The sequence below is a fragment of the Schistocerca serialis genome, chromosome 5 (genome assembly GCF_023864345.2).
Source record: "Schistocerca serialis cubense isolate TAMUIC-IGC-003099 chromosome 5, iqSchSeri2.2, whole genome shotgun sequence".
In the NCBI taxonomy this organism is placed as follows: domain Eukaryota; kingdom Metazoa; phylum Arthropoda; class Insecta; order Orthoptera; family Acrididae; genus Schistocerca; species Schistocerca serialis.
This window is the reverse complement of record NC_064642.1, coordinates 143296232-143319290: the sequence shown is the minus strand read 5'-3', so window position 1 is coordinate 143319290 and position 23059 is coordinate 143296232. Positions and strand designations below refer to the sequence as shown.

Genomic DNA, 23059 nt, shown 5'->3' with positions numbered 1-23059 from the left:
GAGAATTAAGAAGCGAGCCAGCCTTTCATTGGTAGGTGAGAGAGAGTACTTTACCCACCGAACCCTTGAGTACAATTCCCAGGAGTTATTTACACTACATTTACAACTGGCCAATCATTTTAATTCCTAGACCTGGGATTGGATTGGATTGGATTGGATTGGATTGGACTGGATTGATGGTTTTACCTGGGTGGCAGCCCATTCCGCCCATAGAAAGGCCACAGGATATCAAATATCAGAAATATCATTACTGGAGGCCCCATGCAAGATGGTCATCAATCTGACTGACACGGAGTGGGGTGATGATGGGGTTTCGATTCTGGAGAAGGGACTTAACTTTGCTTCCACCCCTAAGTACACACTAGTTGCAGACATCGTGCTGTTGAATTATTTGCGGTGCGACTGCCGCCTGAAGCAGTGGAAGAAGTACATTGTGAAATCTGTTGTCCTCTGATGAGAACTAAGCCTACAAAGTCAAACATTACCAGCAGAGAATGGGAGGTGATTCAGGACCTGTGAGAGTGCCGTGAGATTGTTGTCTTATCATCTGCTGACAAAGGCAACACTACTGTCTTTCCCACAAAGACTACCTTAAGAAGATGCAGAGCCTGCTAGATGACGCCTACAGGAAGATCAACACTGACCCCACAAAGAAGATGGAGAACAAGACTAGGCCTCTTCTTCAGGATGTGGATTTACCACACGATGCTGCCAAGAAACTGTTACTGCCAAGACTTTATAGACTCCCTGTAGTTCACAAAGATGGGGTGCTAGTGTGCCCCATTGTCAGCAACATTTGGGCACCTAAATATTTGCTGGCAAAATACCCAATGGAAATACTAAGCCCTACGTAGGTAACTGTACACATATTATTCACAGTTCTGTGGATTTTGTAAAATGCCTTGCCAACTTCGGGGTGAAAGACTCAGATGTCCTGGTGAGTTTTAACACTGTTTCATTAATCACCATGGTACCTCTATGGGAGTCACTAGAGCTTATTGGTTAGAAATTTGATGAGAAGACCACTGAACTTCTCAGGCATGTCCTGAACTCCAGGTACTTTCCATTTAATGGAGAATACTACAAACAAACAGAAGAGGTCGCAAAGGACAGCCCTCTCTCGTCTGTGGCTGATAATTTGTATATGGAGTACTTTGAGGAGGAAGCCCTGGCATCATCCAAATGGAAACCCACGTGTTTTTTTTCTGTTATGTGGATGAGACATTTGTCATCTGGCCCCATGGAATGGACAAACTCCTTGAATTCCCTACACATTTGAACTCCATACATCCCAACCTCAAATTCAATATGGAGACTGAAGCAGAAGGAAAATCTCCATTCCCGGACGTCATGGTCAACAGAAGAGCTGATGACACTCTGGGCCATGCTGTGTATTGGAAGAAAATGCACACTGACTTGTATTCGCATGCAGAGAGCTGTCACCACCCTCCACAGATGAACACTAGTACAAAGGGTACACACCATTTCAGATGCACAGAGTTTGTCCGGGAGCTGGAACACCTCAGAATTGTACTAAATTAATAACAATAATAATAAAATGAAATGAAAAATAAAATAATAACGGGTATCCAGAATGGCAGATTAGGCATGTTTTCCGCCCCACACAACAGTATAATCAATCTGTGGAGGGGGAGGAAGCCACAAAGGAAGAGGCAGCCACTGCCTTTACACCATACATTGGGGCACTATCAGGAAAAATCAGACGAATATTGAAGAAGCATCAGTCAAATCCATCTTTTGTCTGCCCAATAAAACATTATTGGGAAGTGTCAAAGACAATCTCAGTTTGAGGAAGACCGGCATGTAGCAGATTCCATGTCAATGTGGGAAGACATATATTGGACAGACAGTGCACACCTTCTAAGATCATTGCTGAGAACACCAGAGGCACACTTGACTGACGTATACCACCAAGTCAGTGGTCGCAGAACACTATTTGTCTGTCCGCCCCCGGTAGCTGAGTGGTCAGAGCGACAGAATGTCAATCCTAAGGGCCCGGGTTCAATATCCGGCTGGGTCGGACATTTTCTCCGCTCAGGGACTTGCTGTTGTGTTGTCCTAATCATCATCATTTCATCCCCATTGACACACAAGTCGCCGAAGTGGCGTCAAATTGAAAGACTTGCACCCGGCGAACGGTCTACCTGATGGGAGGCCCTAGTCACACTATTTGTTTGAGAATCATGCAAAGGAGTACGAGTTTACCAGGAACTTGGCACAGACTTCCAAATACTGGGACAGTATCATTTGAGAGGCCACAGAAATTCGTACCAGGAACGATCTCAGCAACCAAGATTGTGGCTATAAACTTAGAAAGGCTTGGGAACCAGCACTGAGTTTAACTAAGAAGACTCTCAGCAAACAAAACGATCTGGCGATCAGGGCAGAGAGAGAACTTACATCAAAGCCATCATGAACACTAACATATCTGCGAACACCGATGAGTGGGCACAGACCGCAGACGGACTGGCTCATGGAGGCAGGGGATATTAGTCGGCCACACATCCTCAGGAGCTCAGTTCATCAGAGCACCAGACAATGACAAAATGTTTGATCACCAAAATATTGTGCCTGTTGGATACTATGAACTGTTAGTACACCCGTGGACTGTTTGATCAACAAATACACTGGGAGAAACTGAAGAATCACACAAAATTATTATTTATTAGAATTCCAGAAAGTTTTTATCTTAAAATGTAATCCTTCCAAAAATGCAGTGTCACTTTACTTTTATTATAATTTCTGTTTAGACGCTGTGATCAAGCCTGTGATGGTGATTCTGTTATACGATACTTTTCTTCTATGATCTGCACTTAAATGGTCAGTATATTGTATTATTAACATTTGACCCCTGTAGTCAGATAAACCATTGACTACTGGTTTCACTGCAGCTTTTGGGTCTGCAAACAGCATATGGCCATTGTACAATTTCACTACAGCAAATTATACATAACTAGACATAACCAGCATCAAGTGGTGTCCTCCATCAGTACCATCTGACAAGAAATCAACATTAAAGTTTCCACAAAAAATGATTCTCGAGTTAAATCTGCATAACTTTATTAAAATTGTCACTTGCAACTCTGTGAAGCTTAAGAAACTCTCTGCTGGCAGCCTGTAAATTTTTAGTACTGTAAGCACGAGTGTTTCCTGATCCATTATTGTGGTGCAGTACTGTAACAGCTATTCAACACTATAAGAATTAACTTGAAAGACCTGGCTTAATTCCATTTTTGGAATATGTAGGCACTTCTTTCTTTTTACTCATTCTACAGTCAGCACAGAATAAGTGGTATTCATAGCGAGAAAAAATGTGGGTTAAAATTTACTGATTCTGTGAAGTGAACTTTGTGTCCCAAACCTTTATCGTTTAATCCCCTCTGAGGCTATGCTCAATAACAGCCATGCAGAACAAATTCCATGCAGTTATTATGTAAAAGAAATGTGAACATTAGACAGATTTTTTAAAATGGGCTTACTAAATGAAACATTTTATGGCAGTTACAAAAGGTAGTTGTAAAGTTTTAAATACCTCTTAGAAAAACAATGTTTCATCATTAATTTTTTGTTCGTTTGCAGGCACACAGCTGCAGCCCTAGCACACACTGAAATTTCCACACCACTGTACCATAGCACACAGATTAGCCAACACAAAACAGTGCTATGGATTATTGAAAAAGAGTATCATGTAGTAATTGATCATTAGTTTCCTGTATGTGAAGGTGAACAACACTGCAACAGTTGATGCTAAATTGATGAATTGTATGGCATCAGTTCACTATCCAATGACACTCTAATTATGTGGTTCAGATGCCTTGGTCAAACATGTCTGAATGATGAAGACTGAAGTCAAGAATGTGGAATTGTAAGAGAAGTGGACAACCTGATGGTCAAAGGTCTAGCGTATCACATTTATGGTGATAGGCGGAGGAAGAAGAAGAAGTGAAGTTCAGTCATGGATCAGTTTTCAAAACCTTTCATGACATTTAGAACCCACTGGTTTTCTCAACTGCTCACACTAATTCAAAAAGCCTGTTGAACACAAGCAGCTGTGTCAGGCCAATCCAGATGATCTATTTAACCACCTAACCATCCAATGTTCATTATGACTGCAAGGCAAAGCAAGTGGTGGAAACTTGAACTCCTCACTACCTAAGAAGTGGAAGAACAGATTGTTATAAGCAGGTTGACAGCAAGTGTTTGTTGAACCTGCTGTAGTGTGGTGCAAACCGGTTATGTTCATAAGTAGTAAACTGTCATGGTAAGATACAACTGAAATCTCCTGACAGTATACAGAAGGCTGTCAAGTCAGAGTGTCCAAGGGGGTGTTTTGGCTCCATACAAACGCCACACTAATTCTGTATGGGACAGTCACACATGCTGGTTGCTGGTTCATTTGGTTGCCAAATTTTGCCTTTTGTAAAGTGACGCAATTCCACGATGACATCCACCCATATTCTGCTATACTGACAAAAATCACCATGCCGGATCTTTGTTGGGGAGTCATTCTGCACCCACCTTACTCGTCTGATCTCGCACCCTCAGACTTTTTACCTTTTCCACTCTCTATTGAACAACGTTTAAGCAACTTCCTTTCCAGATGAAAATGCACTCTGCATATGGCTTGATGAGTTTTTCGTCTCAAACGAGTGATTTCTACAGTATCGGAATTGAAAGTTACTGCAGCACTGGCAGACTGTTGTAAATAGTGGAGGAGTATATATGAGGGTAAGTCAATTATTATCCGCAATTTAGTTATATTTTTGATCATTTTGGTAGTATTGTCATTTTACGTTGATGACATATGCTTCGTTTATTTGTTGTTATATCTTTGCAATTTTCAAGCTGCTAGGTTAGTTTTGTTATCGCTGATATATTGTTAATCATGGCTGCTCTGCTGTCTATTTGCACCAAAGAAGAGCAATGTTCAGTGATCTGTTTTTTGTGGTCGGAAGGTGTATCGGGCCGAAATTCAACAAAGACTTTCGGTACAGTGCAGGAACAGTGTTTTGCCACAATGGACGGTCTACGAATGGATTGAAAAATTCCGAAATGGTCACACAAGTGTTATGCACGATGAAGGAACCAGACCATTTACTGACACACATGAAGAAACCATTGAGCATTCACATAAAATGATTCTCTTAGACAGACAATTAACTATTGACCTAAATGGCACATCGCCTACAAATTAGTCACGGTTCAACCTACGAAATTATCCACAACAGACTTGGGGTTTCATAAAGTTTGTACAAGATGTGTCCCAAAACAACTCGCACAGCTGCATAAACAAACGTGCTTGGACATCTGCAAAAAAAAAAGTTTGGTTCACTATGGTAATGAAGGGGACAACTTCTTAGACAGGATCATTACTGGTGACATGGATCCATTAATACTACCCAGAGAGTAAATGGAATGGAAACATCCAAATTCACCATGCAAGAAAAAGTTCAGGACCCAACTGTCTGCAGGAGAACTTATGCTTATGGTCTTTGGGACACACAAGGTCCAGTACTGGAACATTATGGGGAAAGTGGCACAACAATAAACAGTGTACATTACAGCGAGATGCTTCTTGCCTGGCTAAAGCCTGCAATTCGAAGCAAACGCAGAGGATTGCTGTCAAAGGGTGTTGTGTTGTTACACGACAATGCCCGTCCGCATACTGCTACCCACACTGCTGAAACACTCCAGAAACTCAAATCTGAAGTACTGGATCATCCTCCATATAGTCCTGATCTTGCCCCTTGTGACTATCACTTGTTCGGTCCACTCAAATGGGCATTAAGAAGAAAGAAGCAGGTGCATTTCAGGCTTGGAGCTCAACCAAGAACCTTCTTTTATGAGGGCATCAGGAAGCTTGTACAATGATGGACCAAGTGCATTGAAATGCAAGGAGACTGTGTCAAAAAATGATGTTCTTGTAAGTTTCCTATTTGATTACAATAAAATTTTATAACTACTCTGCAGATAATAATTGACTTACCTTCGTATTATTGATAACTAAAGTCTCTGTTATGTGTATCTGTTGTGTTTATTAAATGTATGGAAAAAAACTACGAACTTATGCAGCAACACAATAGCGTAAGGTAATACTGTGTATGTGATTTAACTGTATGGACACCCACAGCTTAGCTGATAGATGTTAAAAAAATTCTTTTATAAAACGATCTGAGAAAGCTTCTGGAAACTGCATTTGTTGTTGATAATCCTTTATTCCAGGGTTATACAAGACTAGTTTCATGATTTTGTAATTGCATCTCCTTCAGGTGAAAGAACCTACAAAAACGTACCATGGGTTAGGAGCAAATTAATAACAAAAATGTGGGGTACCTAAACCAGAAAAAGAGGGAGTGAAACACTCAAGAGTTACTGTAACATCAGGCCATTGCAACATTACAGTCTCCCACTGTTCAGATGGCACTTGTCTTTAGCACTTCCAATTAAAGTGGATGCTGAGTAATCCATAAAAAGAAAACAAAGAATTAGTGGTTGTAGGCCGTGTAATGCTGCCAGTTGTGTTTGTAGACCTAAAAAGGAGATGTACTGTAAGAAACCTATTCAACAGCAAATAACTCTTTCACCAGTAAATCAGTTAAACAAAAAACTAAATTTGCACAGGATGCCCTATTATGGGAGAATCTCTGAAAAAAAAATAATAGAGAAACAGTTAAAGCAAAAAGGCATTTACCCAGCATTTTTTTACTCCTAGAGGTATTGGCCTGCGATTCCGTCATAGTGTGCGTGCCAATTTCAACAAATGATTTAGCTGCCATTTCTTGTAATAACTGTTCAGACCCCGTTACATTGCACAAACAGAATGCAGTTTCCATATTGTCTGTCGAGTTCTAAATCTGCTCTTACCGCCTATATATATTATACTGAACACACTGTTTCCGACCTGACAACAAACTTAAAGATTTTACTTAGTGGCAACAAGGGCCATATCCTTAACATTTTGCCACAAGTCCAGACCTTGCAGTCCTTACAACAGTTTCCTGACCAACTTTGAACAGCCAGTTGGAACTTAATCATGCCATCCTTTCATATTCTGATTTCCTATGCCCCCCATTCCCTTCCCCTACTCGTGTTCCCACCATAATCTCATCACAGGTGATTTTAACTTTTGTGTTTCTTGCTTCTGTTTTCTTTTTTATTGTGTACTGGTCTTTGCAAATTCATTCTCTTTGCCAGCCTATCTTTTTACATTAATTATTATTTATACTATTGGAACATTTATTTGTCCCCTTTCAGTATCTCTCTCTCTTCCAAACCCCATCGGGGTTTTTAGTAACTTTGAATAAATGTTAATACTTTTATCCAACCTGGTTTTTATGGCCATTTTGTAATTTCGACATCATTGGTGTCTCATCAAAATAATGTTAAATATTTTTATCTTAATACTTCGTACAGTACTGCTGCAATTTCATGATTTTATGTACATTGGTTTTGTTGCTGTATTACTTATGCTTATTCCTTTTGCCAAGACATTCCTGCTTATGTAAGGGCTCTCAACCTTTGCTTTAAAAAGGTATCAATGTTACTTCCTCGCTACTTCTGTGAACTCTGTTGAAGTATTCCACTACTACTCACTTGCGCTCTCATGGCACATTGCCCAACATCAGCTTCTCCAACACTTTACTGTGTCTACATATTCATGTCTTGGCATGACTTTCCTGCTGCAGGCATGGCCACAGTCACAACATGTAGCTTTTTCCTGTTTTCACTAGTTTCATAGCACTGCTGAGCCACCTTTTCTTTACTTCAGCAGCGTAAGTTAATTTCCCCATACTCATTCAGGTTTCTAACACTATATCCCTTTTTTTAAGTCTATAAACATGACTTGCAGTGTTCAGTTACATGCCCTACAACAATTCTTAGTTTTCTTTTTCTGGATTATTCAATATCCATTTTAATTTGCAGTGCTAAAGACAACCACCATAAAAACATTTGGAGACAGTACTGCTTCAATAGACAGAGACTTAGCTATGTGAGTATGTCACTCACTCTCTCCCTGGTTTAGGTGCTCCATATTTTTGTTATCAATTTGTTCCTAATCCATGTTTTGTTTTTGTAGATTTTTCACCTGAAGATGCAATTACAATATTGCAAAACTAGTTGTGCATAACCATTGAATGAAGGGTTGCCAATAGTTAGTGCTGTTGCCTAAAGTTTTTTTAGAAGCTTAAAAAAATTTATATATATAATTTAAAGAATTTCTTTAACGTGTAATACAGTGTAGTCTAATTAAATCTGACGATGTTCAGGGAATTAGATTAAGAAGCAGGAGACTAAAAGTAGCAAATGAGTTTAGCTGTTTAGGTGACATATTAATTGATAATGGCCCAAATGCAGACTGGAAACAGCAAGAAAGGCTGTTCTGGAAATAGAAATATGCTAACATCAAATATAAATGTAAGTGTTAGGATCCACTTTCTGAAAGTATTTATGAGGGGTGTTGTATGGATGTGAAATGTGGATAACAAATAGTACAGACAAGAAAATAATAGAATCTTCTGAAATTTCGTGCTACTGAAGAATGCTGGAGGTCAGAAAGGTAGAGCAGATAACTAATAAATTGTTATTTTATTGCATATGGTGAGTCATGAAAAGGTATGATGCACATCTTCAAGATGGGACAATCACTGAAGGAATATTGCTAGGGGAAAGTGAACAAAAAGTTTTCATTTGAGGGTGTTTCTGCAGCATATATGCAAAATATCATGACTCCAATGTTGGCATATAAGCATCAACATGTAAGCAATGGATTAGTGCAACATCTGTATCCTTCCGAAGTGCATGACGGAAATGCAGAAATGTGAACTACAATGATATTATTACTAAATGTGGCCATGCAAGGCCAAGCAGCTGTTATTCTATTTTTGGCTGCCGAAGGACAAACACTGGCAGACATCCATTGGAGAATGAAGAATGTGTATGGGGCAGCATGTCTGTCGAAAACCACCATTGCGGACAAGGGGTGCTGCTGCTTCATGATAATGCACATACCCATATCACAAATGTCATACCGCAGAGGTTACTCCAACTCAAATGGGAGACACTCGAGTCCCTACCCTATAGTCCTGATCTCTCGCTGTGCAATTATCACACTTTCAGTCCCCTGAAAAAGGCCTTCAAGGATCAACAACTCCTGTCAGATGAGGATGTGCAAAAGGCAGTTACAGACTTCTTTCTGCAGAGGAGATAGTGTTTTACCAGCGGGTGTCTTCACCCTGGTGCAATGGTAGGATAATTGCCTCAATGCTCATGGCGATTTTGCCTGATTGGCATACTGATTCTGGACTGTGTGGCCTTCAAATGAAACTTTTCGATTCCCCTTATACAGACTTGAGCATGAATATAGATGTTCTGGGGATCGCCAACATGCTTTGAAGGGTCGTACAAGTTCTCATGTGACGTGCAAAAATAATTTTGACAATAGTTATTTTCTGGTGTAAAGAGACAAGTGTTCTTTTAAGATTCATTGTATTCTATGTTGAGAATCCGTGTTTGGATGTTCTGATTGACAGAAGCTGTGGTCAGTTTGTGATGTTCATGTTTAATGTCAATATGCAGTTTATTAACATGAAAGGACATGCTATTTTTAAAAAAAAGTTACAATGGGGGAACTGAGTTTCTTAACAGGAATAGCATTGCAGCTCATTGGGAGGAGAAGTCCGGCACGCCTTCAAGAGGTCACAGTCATGAATATAAAAAGGTAATGAAGAAACTGCAATAAATCATACAATATCCAATGGAACACCTTAAGAAGGAGACTAAGGTCTGACTACAGGAAGCAACTTCAAGTAAATGCAAGTTGCAATAGCTTAGAAGAGATGATTGGAACTGCAGAATATAGAGCTGCATGAAACCTGTCTTCGGACTGTAAACCACAACAACAATGAATATATGTAACATGTCTTAATTATTTTAGTTACTGCATTTACTTTTCATCTTCATTCATTCTCTCTCTCTCTCTCTCTCTCTCTCTCTCTCTCTCTCTCTCTCTCTCTCTCCTCCCTCCCTCCCTCCCTCCCCCCCCCCCTGCTTTCCCCTTTTCCCATTAGTTTTTCCTCAATCTTTTTTCCCTCCCAGTTCTTAACTGCACTAATAATTTCATTTCTCTTCCTCTTCATTTATCTTCATTCATCTTTAGTTCTCACTCTGTCATCATCTGTGGGCTGAAATTGACAAAATGATTATCAGAGTACTATTGTGTAGTTCTGATTATCTCTGGAGTCTTCCCCTTCATCTTAGTCTCTCCTTGTCCTCACAACAGGCGAGTCCCTCTCATCCTTGGGTCTAAGTCTTTCCCCTTCCTTTTTAAGCTTCCTCAACATCTCATCTTTTCTCCCCAAAGAAACAACTAATAGTTCCAAAAGCTATAATAGTTGTGTGTACTATTATGTGTATGTATCAGTAGTACTAAAAATTTCACCTCTTTAAGATAAGTACTATCTCCTAACTTTATATAACACTTTGGACAAAAATTGATGTATTATAAAGTTTATAGTAATATTACAGCATGCATCAATTATTTAATCAATAAACAAGCACTGATTATTCCTCTCTACAACAGTTTATACCAAAAAGCTTTACAAACTATTGCTAATATTCCAGGATAATTTTTCGCTCTGCGGAAGAGTATGCACTGACATAAAACTCCTTGATAGCAGATTAAAGCTGTGTGCGGGACTGAGATTGAAACTTAAGATCTTTACCTTTTGCAGGAAAAGTCTTGGTCCAGTGCATGGTTTTAATCTGCCAGGAAGTTTCTTATTACTAACATTCCTTACTGCCTTGAACCTATTATGTCTTTTCAGTGTTTGACAGTAATAGGAACAGTGACAGATTTCAGGCTTAATAGACCAGTTGCAATGATTAAATACTGGCATATTTACAGCCAAAAGACAAGGTCTGATGATATAAACACATGACAACATTATTGTTAAAATCCAATATATTATTTTCATTTTACAAGTTGGGCTCCACACTGTTCTGTCACAGTATGTCTGTCTGAAAGGAATAGATACTTCTTTATTGCAAACAGCCACAATACATTGAAATTCAAATGTCAGTCTCCACAGCATTACTTGGTTACTGCAGCATACTGTTCATGTTATCCTTGGACTTCAAAGCCTTGAGAGCACAGCCATAGTACTGTACAGGAGTTGAAAAATGTGGAGAGAGCACACTGTTACCTAGATGAGATACTGTCAAATGTTTAATACAGGCCACTGTAGGAAATTCACTTGACAAAGACAGGATCTCTTCAAACACTTGAGGATTTGAGGTCACTTTTTGTGAAAGGCAAGACCGTAGACGATCATGATCAAAGTGCACAAATGGACAACCACCTTCACCACTGGCAGTTATAGTGTGATCCTGCAATTATAATAACCACCTGTGAGAAAAAGGACTGGAAGAATTATTTTTGATTTATCAGTGGCCATGCTGAGTGACAAGCTTATTTCATTTGTATGACAGGATAAAACTACAGCAATGGCAACATTCATGAAAAAATAACTGCTTTTGACAGATCAAATGATAACATAATTAACTAAACACTCGTACAACATATAGTACAGGGTGCTGTGCATTATGTGAAAGTTGTTTAGGATATAAAAAGTGCGCACATGCATACCCTCATGCACCAGTAGTATAAAATTATTCTCTGTCACACAATTTATTTACCTGAATTTTCCCATCTCAAGAGTAGTTAAAAAAACCACACTGATAAACCTGTGAAAATCTCTCTTACTGCTTTCCATGTTATCATATGTACACAATATATATGAATGAAGAAAATTTTCATTTTCAACAACACGGACACTATACTTTTTATGGTGTAATACTGTGAAAAGCTTCATCTTTTATCAGTTTTTAAAGATTATATTTGCATGAAAAATGTTCAAATTTACTGCTGGTTTTATTGATACATTCCGGCTTGTGGAAGTTACAAATGATGCTGCGTAATTAAACTCAGTTTGAAAGTTGTACAAATGTCATGTAAAGAAGATGGGGCATTAGAAATTTTGAAGTCTTACATGCCATTCAGGTAAGTGACATTTTACACTCCTTGTGTAGTACAAGCAAAAGATGATTGTGACAGAATAGTGTTAAATAGGGGTAAGTTGTGTAACATATACTGTGTGCTGATGTTTGTTTTTTTACATACAGATATTAAATGGGAGGTGTGGAATATGAGAAAACGGCAAGAGGTGGCGACAAATAATCGGCTTCACCTAATGTGGACAACCACACTCTCCAAGAATGAAAACAAAAGACAATATGGCTTTGTGACAAATGAAATTCATTGTAATCTTGACTGTCATGTTGAGCCTTCGAGGTGTATCTCATTTGAAAAGTTGTGTTCTTCTCTAATTCATGAGTCAACCGAATGATCTGTACACCCATTCAAGGAAATATGTGTTTGTAAAAGGAAAGTAGTGGATGTGCTTTCTCATGATGTATGTCCAAGTTATCTTCTTTTGTTCCAGTAACAGCTGTAGAACACGAAGAAGTCAAGCCTTTTCTCAGCTACACATGGGGTTTCAGAGGACTTATTAGCAGGACCTTTACTTCAAGTGAATCAACTATTGGATTTAAAGAAAAAGGTAAATACATGAGATATTACATGGGGTGACAGATCTCATGAAGTGTTTTGACTCAGCTTCATCTACAAGGAGCGAGCCAGCAGCTAAATAAAATCCTAAATCAACAAGAAAAACAATTTAGTTTAGAGGTGGATATGAAAGACATTCATTGGAAGCTGGACAAAAAGAGCAGATACCTTAATAGTGATATCACCTAATGATGTAAGATAGATGGAGGAGCAGGCAATCAGAGTACGTGTGAATCCATGAGTAGGTTGGTGGTTCACTGCACTTCCTTAGACACACTACTTGGCAATTAGTGTCTTTCCAGTACGGCGCTTCCCACATTCTTGGATTACTGCCTACTTTAATTGGAGGGTCCTATGCCAGAGTAAACCACCAACAAATTGTATGTTTTGAGGATTCAGTTCTCAACTTCAACCAAAGAAAAAAGAAATCAACTGAGATACGGAGTTCAGTAAATGACATTCAGTGGACTACTAACATTTGATATATGTTGTTCATTAGCTTTTCAAACAGAACACAGTATTACACGCCTGAAAGGATTATTGTCATTACAATAAAGAGCAACAAAAAATTGATCAACTTAATTGTCTCATTGCAGATACCACCAGCACAATAGTTTTGTTTCATTCATCTAAGAAAGCTATTATGTGTTATTAAGAAACAATGGCTTGTGCAATTTAAAGAGAATTTTCAGAGAATCTCATCTTCTGACAACACATCTTCACTGGAATTTCCTGTTATCTATGCACAGCAATTGGTAAGTTCATCTAAAAATCATTGTGAATAAGGGGAATGAAGCACAACTTTCGCGCAACTCCTTTCTTCTTTGCACTCAAAATGGTTATCCTCTGGGATACTTTAGGGCAATATTGTGAAGTTCAACTGGCCAATCTCTTAACTTATTTAGAATTCTCACTTTACAATATTCTATGTCGTCACCGAGTGTACTTGAGAAACAACTAAGTTCTCGAGGTTCACAATGTTCGATAGCTATAATAATTAATCTCTATTGATGTTTCACTGCCATTTCATTCATGTGAATGTTCATCTAAAAGGTGGTCCACCATCTTGTCACTGTTGTTAGTTCACATTCACACAAGAGATAACTGTAGTTCTGAGTTAAGCCAGAAGGGGTAATATGAAACCCTCTCTGTCAAACCAGTCTCGATTCGTTACACCACATAAATATTTCTGATGTTCTACATCATTTGCAATAACAAACTCGAAACATCCAAATTTGAAATTAGTTCAATCTATAGGACCCTCCATTATCCTACCCATAGACTGTAAGACATGTCATCTTCTACTATGTCCAATTCTCATGTAAACACACACAAAATAAATACTATTTCAGTACAATTACAGGATCATTTAGTAATCATGAAAGCATTACGGAGATGATAGATAAACTCCAGTGGAAGACTCTGCAAGAGAGACACTCAGTACAGGCTTTTGTTGAAGTTTCTAGAACATACCTTCACCGAGGAGTCAAACAATATATTGCCCCCTCCAACGTATATCTTGCAAAGAGACCATAAGGATAAAATCAGAGAGATTAGAGCCCTCACAGAGGCATACCGACAATCTTTCTTTCCACGAACAATATGAGACTGGAATAGAAGGGAGAACTGATAGAGGAACTCAAGGTACCCTCCGCCACATACCATCAGGTGGTTTTCGGAGTATGGATGTAGATGTAGATGTAATCGAATATTTTTGTATGTCGCCTCTCAGAGGACGGAAGCCCAGGATGTGTCGAAAAATTCTGAAAAAATGTCTTGTTTTGTCTTTAGAGCCAATAATAAGAATTTACGTGAATTAATAGATTTGTTTCAGCTGAAAAAGTTATACAAATGGTAAGGTAAACCAAAATTATGTGAAAATTTAAAATTGTCAGGAAATATTAAAAAACAAAGAGAAAACTAAATATGAAAAAAGCAATAGAAATTTATACAGTGACAACGGGGGAAATATTTCTACTGATGAATCCTTTGATATTTACAGTATGTAAAAATTTTTCTGAAGTAATTCAGTCAGTTTAAAGTAAAATTAAGCTCAGCTGCACAGGTGAGTGAAAATGTCATTTTAATAAAACTGTACTACGTAGTCTTTCATGCCAGAAAAAAAAAAAAAGAGTTTAAAATAAAGAATAAATAAAGATGCCTACAGCAATGTTAATAAAGAGAAATATTTATAATAACGCAGCCCATCATACTGGAGAAAAATAAATAAATAATGTGTTGGTATAAACTGTCATACCTGCAGTGACTTGTTTTGCCTCTTATAAGGAAAAGTGGAGTTTTGTCCACAATATGACTGTGTTGTTGCTGTGAAGCATTGTTCTTTAGAATCAGTTTTCGTAGGAAAGACAAAGCACAGGTTTTGATGTTTAAGGAATGTGTAATGGAAAATTATGTAATAAGGTGACAGTAACGCAACAAAGAGTCGACAAAATCTTACGAGATATGTGAAGCAATGAAGTAATAATGGCATATGGTCAATGGTGGTATTAATGAAATAATAACGAGAAACATGGAAAGTAAAGCGGCAACAATTAAGGACCCTGACTTTGTGGTAGTTTAATTTTGTGAAGGCATTTCTTCCTTCAACATGTCAGCAAGAAATGAATTTAATGAGACAACAGACATTAGCAATGAAGCAAGCTTATAGGCAAAGTATAGTTTCTGCTGCTATGAAGCGCCTAATTAATTGAAGGCATTTGTAAAAGCTAAATGAGTGTGGCATTGTAATTGACAATAATTATTATATTAAAAGAATAGAACAAACTGTTTAAAAGTGCTGAACTGAATTCCTGATTCATCTAACAGCCTATAAAATATATCCTGCCATATAGATCGTTTTCATGACACTGTTATGCTTACCTTCTTTTATGCTGTAAATCTGTTTATACTTTTGTATTAATGGTTTCAAGTGTTAGTGATCTACAAAACATATGTAAAATATCTGACAGGAATGAACAATAAGAATAGTATAGCTTCTGAACACAAAAAATACTGCAATTTTCTGTAATTTCAAAATTCAATTTTGTATTAAAGGCCAGCTTCCATCCATTTCATTCAGGCAATGTTACAATATATGTGAATTTAATATGAACATGTTCTAAACATGTTCAGCTGACACATAAATGAGGCCTCTCTCTTAAAGGTTGTACAGAATATTATTGTAATGTACCAATATGAAGTATTATTGTTATTTTTTGTGTATATAAGGCTCAGAAGTTAGGCAACAGGAATAAAGGACACTGATAAAAGGGTAGCAATGTCATGAAAAGGAATCCTCACCCAGCACTAATTGAGGCTGGAGGCTGAACTCTGACAAGGAGAGTGTGTTTCCAATGACTGCACTGTGCAGTGAGTGGGCAATATTATAAAGTGACTTTTGGTTTTTGTTCAATATTTCAAAGGTGCAAACAATTATTCCGGAATTTGTATTTTGTTATAATGTAGCCAGCTTCAATTCCATATGCATATCCATTACTGTAAATTCATATTGTATGAAAACTTCACATGTCTCACTCATGATCAATTTCAAGACATTTACATAAAATATTGATAACTCATTGTTTCATATTGAATTATCTAGTCAGCTATTTCCAATACCTGCCTATATAATGCATTGGGGATAATGAAACATAGCAAGGTGGAATCACTGCACTTGCTGTCATTCTACTGCTCTAGATATTTTTTTTCCTATTTTTTTTTTTTTTTTTTTTTTTGTTATGTCCAACCAAATAGTAACATGTACACTAGGTACATCAAAAACTGATAAATTATTAGTACAATATTTTATGTAAATTTTGGTACATTGGTTGATTTGTGAAGGAGGGAGGGAAGCCATTGGTCCCACGATATAAGGTCACTGAAACTAAGCGAAGACAACACAAACAGCACAGTCCAGTTGATCGAAAACGAAAACAAGCAAGGAAAGAAGCAAAAGGAACAAAGGGGCAGCAGGGAAAGTAAAGAACAGGAGGAAGGGGGAGGTGGGGAAGGATGAGTATAGTGGGCACCCAAAAGGTGCTATTCACAATGGGGTGCCAGCACCACTGCCAACCCATCCCTATCCTCACACCATACCATGATCGTGACACAGTGGGGACATCATCATAACATCAGAGGAAGAAGACACGAGGAAAGGGGAAACAAAAAACACAAAAGACCAGACAAAACATATAGGAAAGGAGGGAGAAAAACCTGAGATGCGTGGAGGCAAGGTCAAACGACTCACAAACCAATGCCACACTAACCGAGAGAATCCAGTACCAGAAGGAAATACAGGTACTTCAATCTGAGAGGGCAAACCACTTTTGTGAAGAAAATCGAGGACAGATGTAACCATGTGATGGTTGTCCACAAACACCTGGGACAAAAAAAGGTGAGAGAGCATATTTAGTGGGAAGGGCCATGAGGTGGGGGCAATCCAGTAAAATATGGATCACCGAGAGCAAGACCCTGTGACTACACGGGGAGAGAGGGGAGGGAGGGGGGGGGGGGGGGTCAGATCATAAAAAACCATGGGTACTGGTCAACCTGATATCGTCAGTACAAAGACGGCAGAGGATGGTAAACTCCAACTCAGAAAGCTGGAGGGAACAACACCACATGGTGAGAGTCCCCTCAATTGCATGAAGTTTAAAAACCAGGAGTTTGCATACCAAGAGTCGGTCCATGACTAAGCAACAAAGAATTTAACACGAAGCCACAAATTCAGCCCTGGAGGGATCACGAAGGAGGGAGGCGAGGGGTAGGGGGGGGGGGGGAGAGGAGAGGTGCTGCCCCCCCCCCCCCCCCCCCAACCCATACAATCGGCAAGCTCATTACCCGGGGTACGCAAGTGGTTGGGAACCCAAAGGAAATCAATTGAATAAGCAGCATGGTCAAGACTGGCGAGGAGGTCGTGGATGGCAGAGACCAAGAGGTGACAGGAAAAACACTGGGAGAAGTCCACTATCAACTCTGTACATAACAAAACAAAGGTGAGAGAGGTCCATTTAATAAAGCAGAGGGCCCAATAGATGGCCATCGTTTCTGCAGTAAACACAGCACAGATGGCAGGTGAGACATGCCGTTCCATGCCAACAGAAGATATGGAAGCATATCCCACATGATCAGTGGATTTACAGCCATCAGTGCAAAAAACAATAGCATCACGAAACTCTTGTAAGAGTGGAAGGAACAAACATTGGAACACCACTGGAATGATGGAGGCTTTCAGACCCTGGAAGAGAGGCAACCGAATCTGGTGATACTGTGAAAAGACGGTAGCACTGAGAAACGGTCTGCTGAATTGTTGTTTCCAATTGAATCAGATGATCAATCAGAGACCACAGCTTCCGAAAGCCGCACTGGTAAGGAGATAAAAGATTCTGAAATTTTGAGGACCCAACTGAGCCAACGAGCTACCTTTCACTGAAATAACATGCAGGGGATTTTGGGCACATTGATTGGCTGATAACTATCAAGAGATGATGGAGGTTACTGGGCTTAATGACAGGAGCCATAATACTGTCTCTCCACTGAGAGGGGAAAATGCCTTGAGCCAAATATGATTATAAACCCAGTGGAGATACTGTTGTTGTGGATGACTGAGATGATGAAGTAAATGGTTGGGGATGGAATCAGGGCCAGAGGTTGAATTGTGGGAAGAGGAAAGGGCCAGAAGTTCCCATTCAGTAAAAGGTTCTTTGCAGTATTCTGCCACATGAGGAGTAAAACATAAGTGGGAAGCTTCAGCCCACTCTATACAGGGGAGGAAGGAGGCTGGACAGGAGGCTGACACTGATTCTATCACGGAACAGGTCACAAAGTGTTCTGCGAGAACCAATGGATCTGTACAAAGGCTACTCTGAAGGGCCTAGGGGCTTGGGGCGGGGAGGGGAGGGGTGAGGGGAGTGGGGTGAGGAGAAGAGAGAAAGGACATAACAGAGGCAAAGTTAGGTGTCACAGACAAAGGGTGACTAAGGTCATATTCCTAATGTGCCTCAGTATGGGATAAACAATCAAAGGACTTATACTCCTGTATTTTCTTTTCTTTCTTATAAACCAGACAATCCTGTGGGCATGGAGAATGATGCTCATGACAATTAACACACATGGGTTACAGACCACTGGGGGGGGGGGGGGGCTCACATCATCGAGTGGGTCTCCACATTCACTGCATAGAGGGTCTGTTGTACAGTGGGAAGATGTTCCTGAAATGCAAAGACCGAAGGCATCTGGGTGGCGATATGTATGGCTTCATATCACACTGATAGCATGCAATTTTGACCTTTCCGTGGAGGGTATGCCCTCAAATGTCAGAATAAAGGCACTGCTGTCAATGCAATTGTTCTTACAGACTTTCTGAACATGCCGAACAAAATGAATGCCCCTCCTTCCAGATTGGCTCAGAGTTCCTCATCAGTATGAGCAATGAGGTCTCTAAGAAAAATGTCTTCTCAAACAGTATTCCATGACGGTGTGTAGTGATTGACACTGGGATGTTGCCAAGATACTCACAGGTATGAAGGGCTGCAGTTGGGGTGGTAGTAGTTTTGATCCACAGCAAGCTCGACAAAATCTTACTCATAGAGTCCACTTAGCTGAACTTGTCTTCAATAGTTTTAATGGCTTGGTGGTGGTGGAAATGTCCTTGCCAGTTCTGGTGCAGAACAGGTAGCGGCAAAAGGGTTTCACTCCAAGCCAGTGAGCCTGGCCCTCCTCCCATGGTGTGGCAAAGGAAGGGATGGGAAGGCTGTGTTCCGATGCACCAGAATGACAAGCAACCAATCCTAAGCATATACAGGGAGATACCAGCTCAGGTATCAGAAGTGTGATCCCTCTGTTGTCAGAGGGCTCCACCACACAGACTGGCTACCACAATAGATATCTAAGTCTTAAAGGTGTCGAGGAAAAGATAGAAGAGATGGTAAAGGCCACATGCCAAAGATGCTAGTAAGATGTTCTCTCCAGTTGGCTTGCACTATGGAGAGAAAATTTAGAGTGGCAGATCAAACCTGAAAGGAGGACCAAATATGGCAGAAAGGAATGATGAAAAAGAAAAGTAAGAGGAACAAAAACTGGAAGGAATACCGGAAACCAGGAGGATAGCTGGGCCAAAATACACAAGGACACCAAGAGAATCCCGAAGGAGGGGGCAGAGGGGAAGGAGGGGGGACAGGGACGGAGGGACCCCTCGGAGGAGGGGGAGGGGGGTTTCAATCTGCTAAGTACTGTGGTATAGTTAGTACTGCTTAAAACACTTTCATTTACAAAACATTGATAATTATAGTTATCCTATTAACATATAATCATTAGAATTAGTGTGAACTATGAGAGGTGCCCAGAAAGTAATGCACCGTATTTTTTTCTTCAACAGTTCTTTATTGAACATAATGAGAATTACACACACGAAAGAATGGTGTTTTATCTACATACCCTATTTTTCCGCGTAATCTCTATCTCAATCTATGGCCTTTCTCCACTGTGAAACAAATGTGTGTATGCCCTGTCAGTACCAATCCTTGTCCTGGTGGCGGAGCCAGTGCTTCACTGTGTATATCACTTGCTCATTGTCCTCAAAACTTCTTCCACGAATGGCATCCTTTAATGGCTCAAACAAGTGGAAGTCTAAGGGGGCTATGACAGGTATGACAGCTTTGGATTGTCTCCCCGACTGCTGCAAATCGTCAAATCGTGGAGCTCCACCGAACCGTCTTCTGATGACCTCATCCTCCGTGCCCAACTGTACTTCCATTGACATATACTCTGCACAAGCATTTGTGAATATTCCTCACTGTTTCTTTCCCTGCAGTGAGAAATTCAATGACGGCATGTTGCTTGTAATGTACATCACCTACAGATGCCATTTGAAACTGTCCTGCAGCTATGCTGTGTGTCAGAAGTGATGGAAACTTGGCGTGCTCACTCAGGAGACTTCAAGTAACACGTACATAACGTTCTGCATTAGTAGCATTGTTTTTGGTTGAGAAAAAAATTGCAGTGCATTACTTTCTGGGCAACCCTCACAATCAGTAATTTTGAGGGTATTGACACAGCTTATTAGAAGCCCTAATTTCACTCTTTCTAGCAACTAGTTCCTTAAGTTTATTTGTTTCCAAGATTTTTCACAAGTTTTGTTGCCATAGTTGTTCTGCATCAGATAGTACTTTTGGTAAGCTAATTATGCCTCTAATTATAAATTAGAATAAATACACTAAATTTTGAACACTGCAATTTTACATGAAGGTACGGAATCCAATGCACAGGTATACAGCGTGCCATTCAAACAGTACCTTAAACATTAATACGTTTGTGATCATGTAACATTCCATTAAATCAAATATTGTTGGAATCAGTAGGATGAAACCACTTCTAAATTTAATCTAATTTTCCATTAGAAACTAAAATTTGATAGCCAAGTTGAACTATTATTTCTACTGTAGATAATTGTGGCACGACATGGTGCAGTCAGGGGGCAGCTATCATAGTGTAAACAACATGTACTCATTTATTTTTGTTAACCTATTTGGTAAAAGTCAGCTATCGATCAGTAATCACTTCAACATTGAAGTTTGGTTTAATCTTTTACAAATTTCTCTGTCAACAACATGATAATCATTATATTTTTATCTGTTGTCCGAAGGTCTATTGTGTTCACTGATTATGTAGTCAAAACCAGTTTTGTGATAATCTTTCATCAGAGCTTGGCTGTGAAAGAGCACAGTAAAAATCTTTCCACTGTCAGAATGTTTATTAGTGTATTGGATGTATCTACCTGTGATTAATATCCTCGAGAGGTCTTGAGCTGGTCATTGTGTTGTCATGAGTGACGATAAATGCATGAAGCAGTCAAATCAACTGAAGGCTGTGTTGTGTCCATTATTTAAAAACTCTTTATAAAACTAAATTTCAGCAGTTGGCATTCAATGAAGAGCTACCAAGTGCAAATAAGATATCAAAGGTAAGATACATTCCAAGCTTATATAATACTAAGGCACAGAAAGCTGATTTAAGGTTACAAAGCTATGGCATGAACTTGATAAATGAGGTAGACCATCTGTAATATTGCATCAATAGATCATTCTATTAAAAGTTGCTAATTACCCAGGAACATACAAAACATCTCTGTCTTTAAATATCATATAGCATTGTTCTTATTGGATGTTATATATGGTTCTAAAAAAAAATTGCCTGTCACTGAAGACTCAGGATGAGCACTTCCATCTCCTGAATACTTCACGTTAACAAACAATCGCTTTAATGTTGTTAATGCTGGGGATTCTTATAAAAAGAAAATGTATTAATTATTTATTGATGAATATTAATTTCAAGTACCAGTAACATAATGTACGGGCTGGCTGTACAAGTGAAGACAAAGGTTTCAAAAAAATCCAGTACTGAATACACGTTCATAAAATAATAATAGGAGAAGAGAATGGTAAGTCATAAGTTATTAGTATTCCATTACAGAAAAAAAGGTAGTGGTGGGGGAGGATGTAGTATGGTGGGATGGATAGGGATGTGAGGTTGGGGGGGGGGGGGACAGAAAAGGAGAGAAGGAGATGAGGGGGGGAAAAAGACTGGTGGGTGCGCTAGTGGAATAGAAGGTGCTGGAATGGGGGCAGGAAAGGGGGACAGAAGGCTGCATAGTGCTAGAGTGGGAGCAAGGAATGAGATAGGGAGGTAAAGGGTAGGAACTAGTGACTGATGAGGCAACAGATGTTAGGGGAACATAGGAAGAGTTTCCATCTGCACAGTTCACAAAAGATGGTGCTGCTAGGTATGATGTGGATGCCACAGGTTGTGATGCAATCACTGAAGTGAAGGACACTGTGTTGGACAGGATATTCAGCAACTGGGCGGTTCAGCTGTCTCTTGGCTACAGTTTGTCAGTGGCTATTCATGCAAGCAGACAGCCTGTTGGCTGTCATGCCCACACAGAAAGCAGCACAGTGGCTGCAGCTTAGTTTGTGAATCAAATGACTGCTTTTACATGTAGCCCTGCCTCTGATAGGATAGGTAATGCCTGTGACTGAACTGGAGTAGGTGGTGGTGGTGGTGGTGGTGGTGGTGGTGGTGGTGGTGGTGGTGATGGTAGGATTTGTAGGACTGGGCTTGCATCTAGGTTCATTATAGGGATGCAAGCCATGAGGCACAAGGCTGGAAATAGGTGTGGATTGGGTATGGACAAGGATGTTCTGTAGGTTCAGTGGGTGGCCTACTGATGTAACACCATGGTGGGAAGAGTGAGAAGGATAGTAAGATATTCCTCATTTCGGGCCACAACAAGAGATAGTCAAAGCCATGGCAGAGAAAGTGATTCAATTGCTCCAGTCCTGGATTGTACCGAGTCCGAGGGGAATGCTTCTTTGTGGCCGGACAATGGGTTTGTGGGAGGTGATAGGTGACTGGAGA

At 39.7% G+C, this 23059-nt stretch overlaps 1 protein-coding gene across 7 annotated transcripts in view; it reads right to left on the bottom strand.

Moving 5' to 3' along the window:
- LOC126481385 (DNA primase large subunit-like) overlaps positions 1-23059 on the bottom strand; it is a 160460-nt gene that overhangs the window by 32867 nt on the left and 104534 nt on the right. For 5 of the 7 annotated variants that reach the window (XM_050105100.1, XM_050105104.1, XM_050105103.1 and 2 more), the window contains one exon: positions 10964-11406. The exons of 1 other annotated variant lie outside the window; for it this stretch is intronic. In XM_050105100.1, coding sequence (XP_049961057.1) covers positions 11119-11406 — 288 coding nt within the window. In that variant the 3' untranslated portion in view covers positions 10964-11118. Of the gene's footprint in view, positions 1-10963; positions 11426-23059 lie in introns of those variants that run through there. One more of the 7 variants, XM_050105105.1, reaches the window with a different exon arrangement.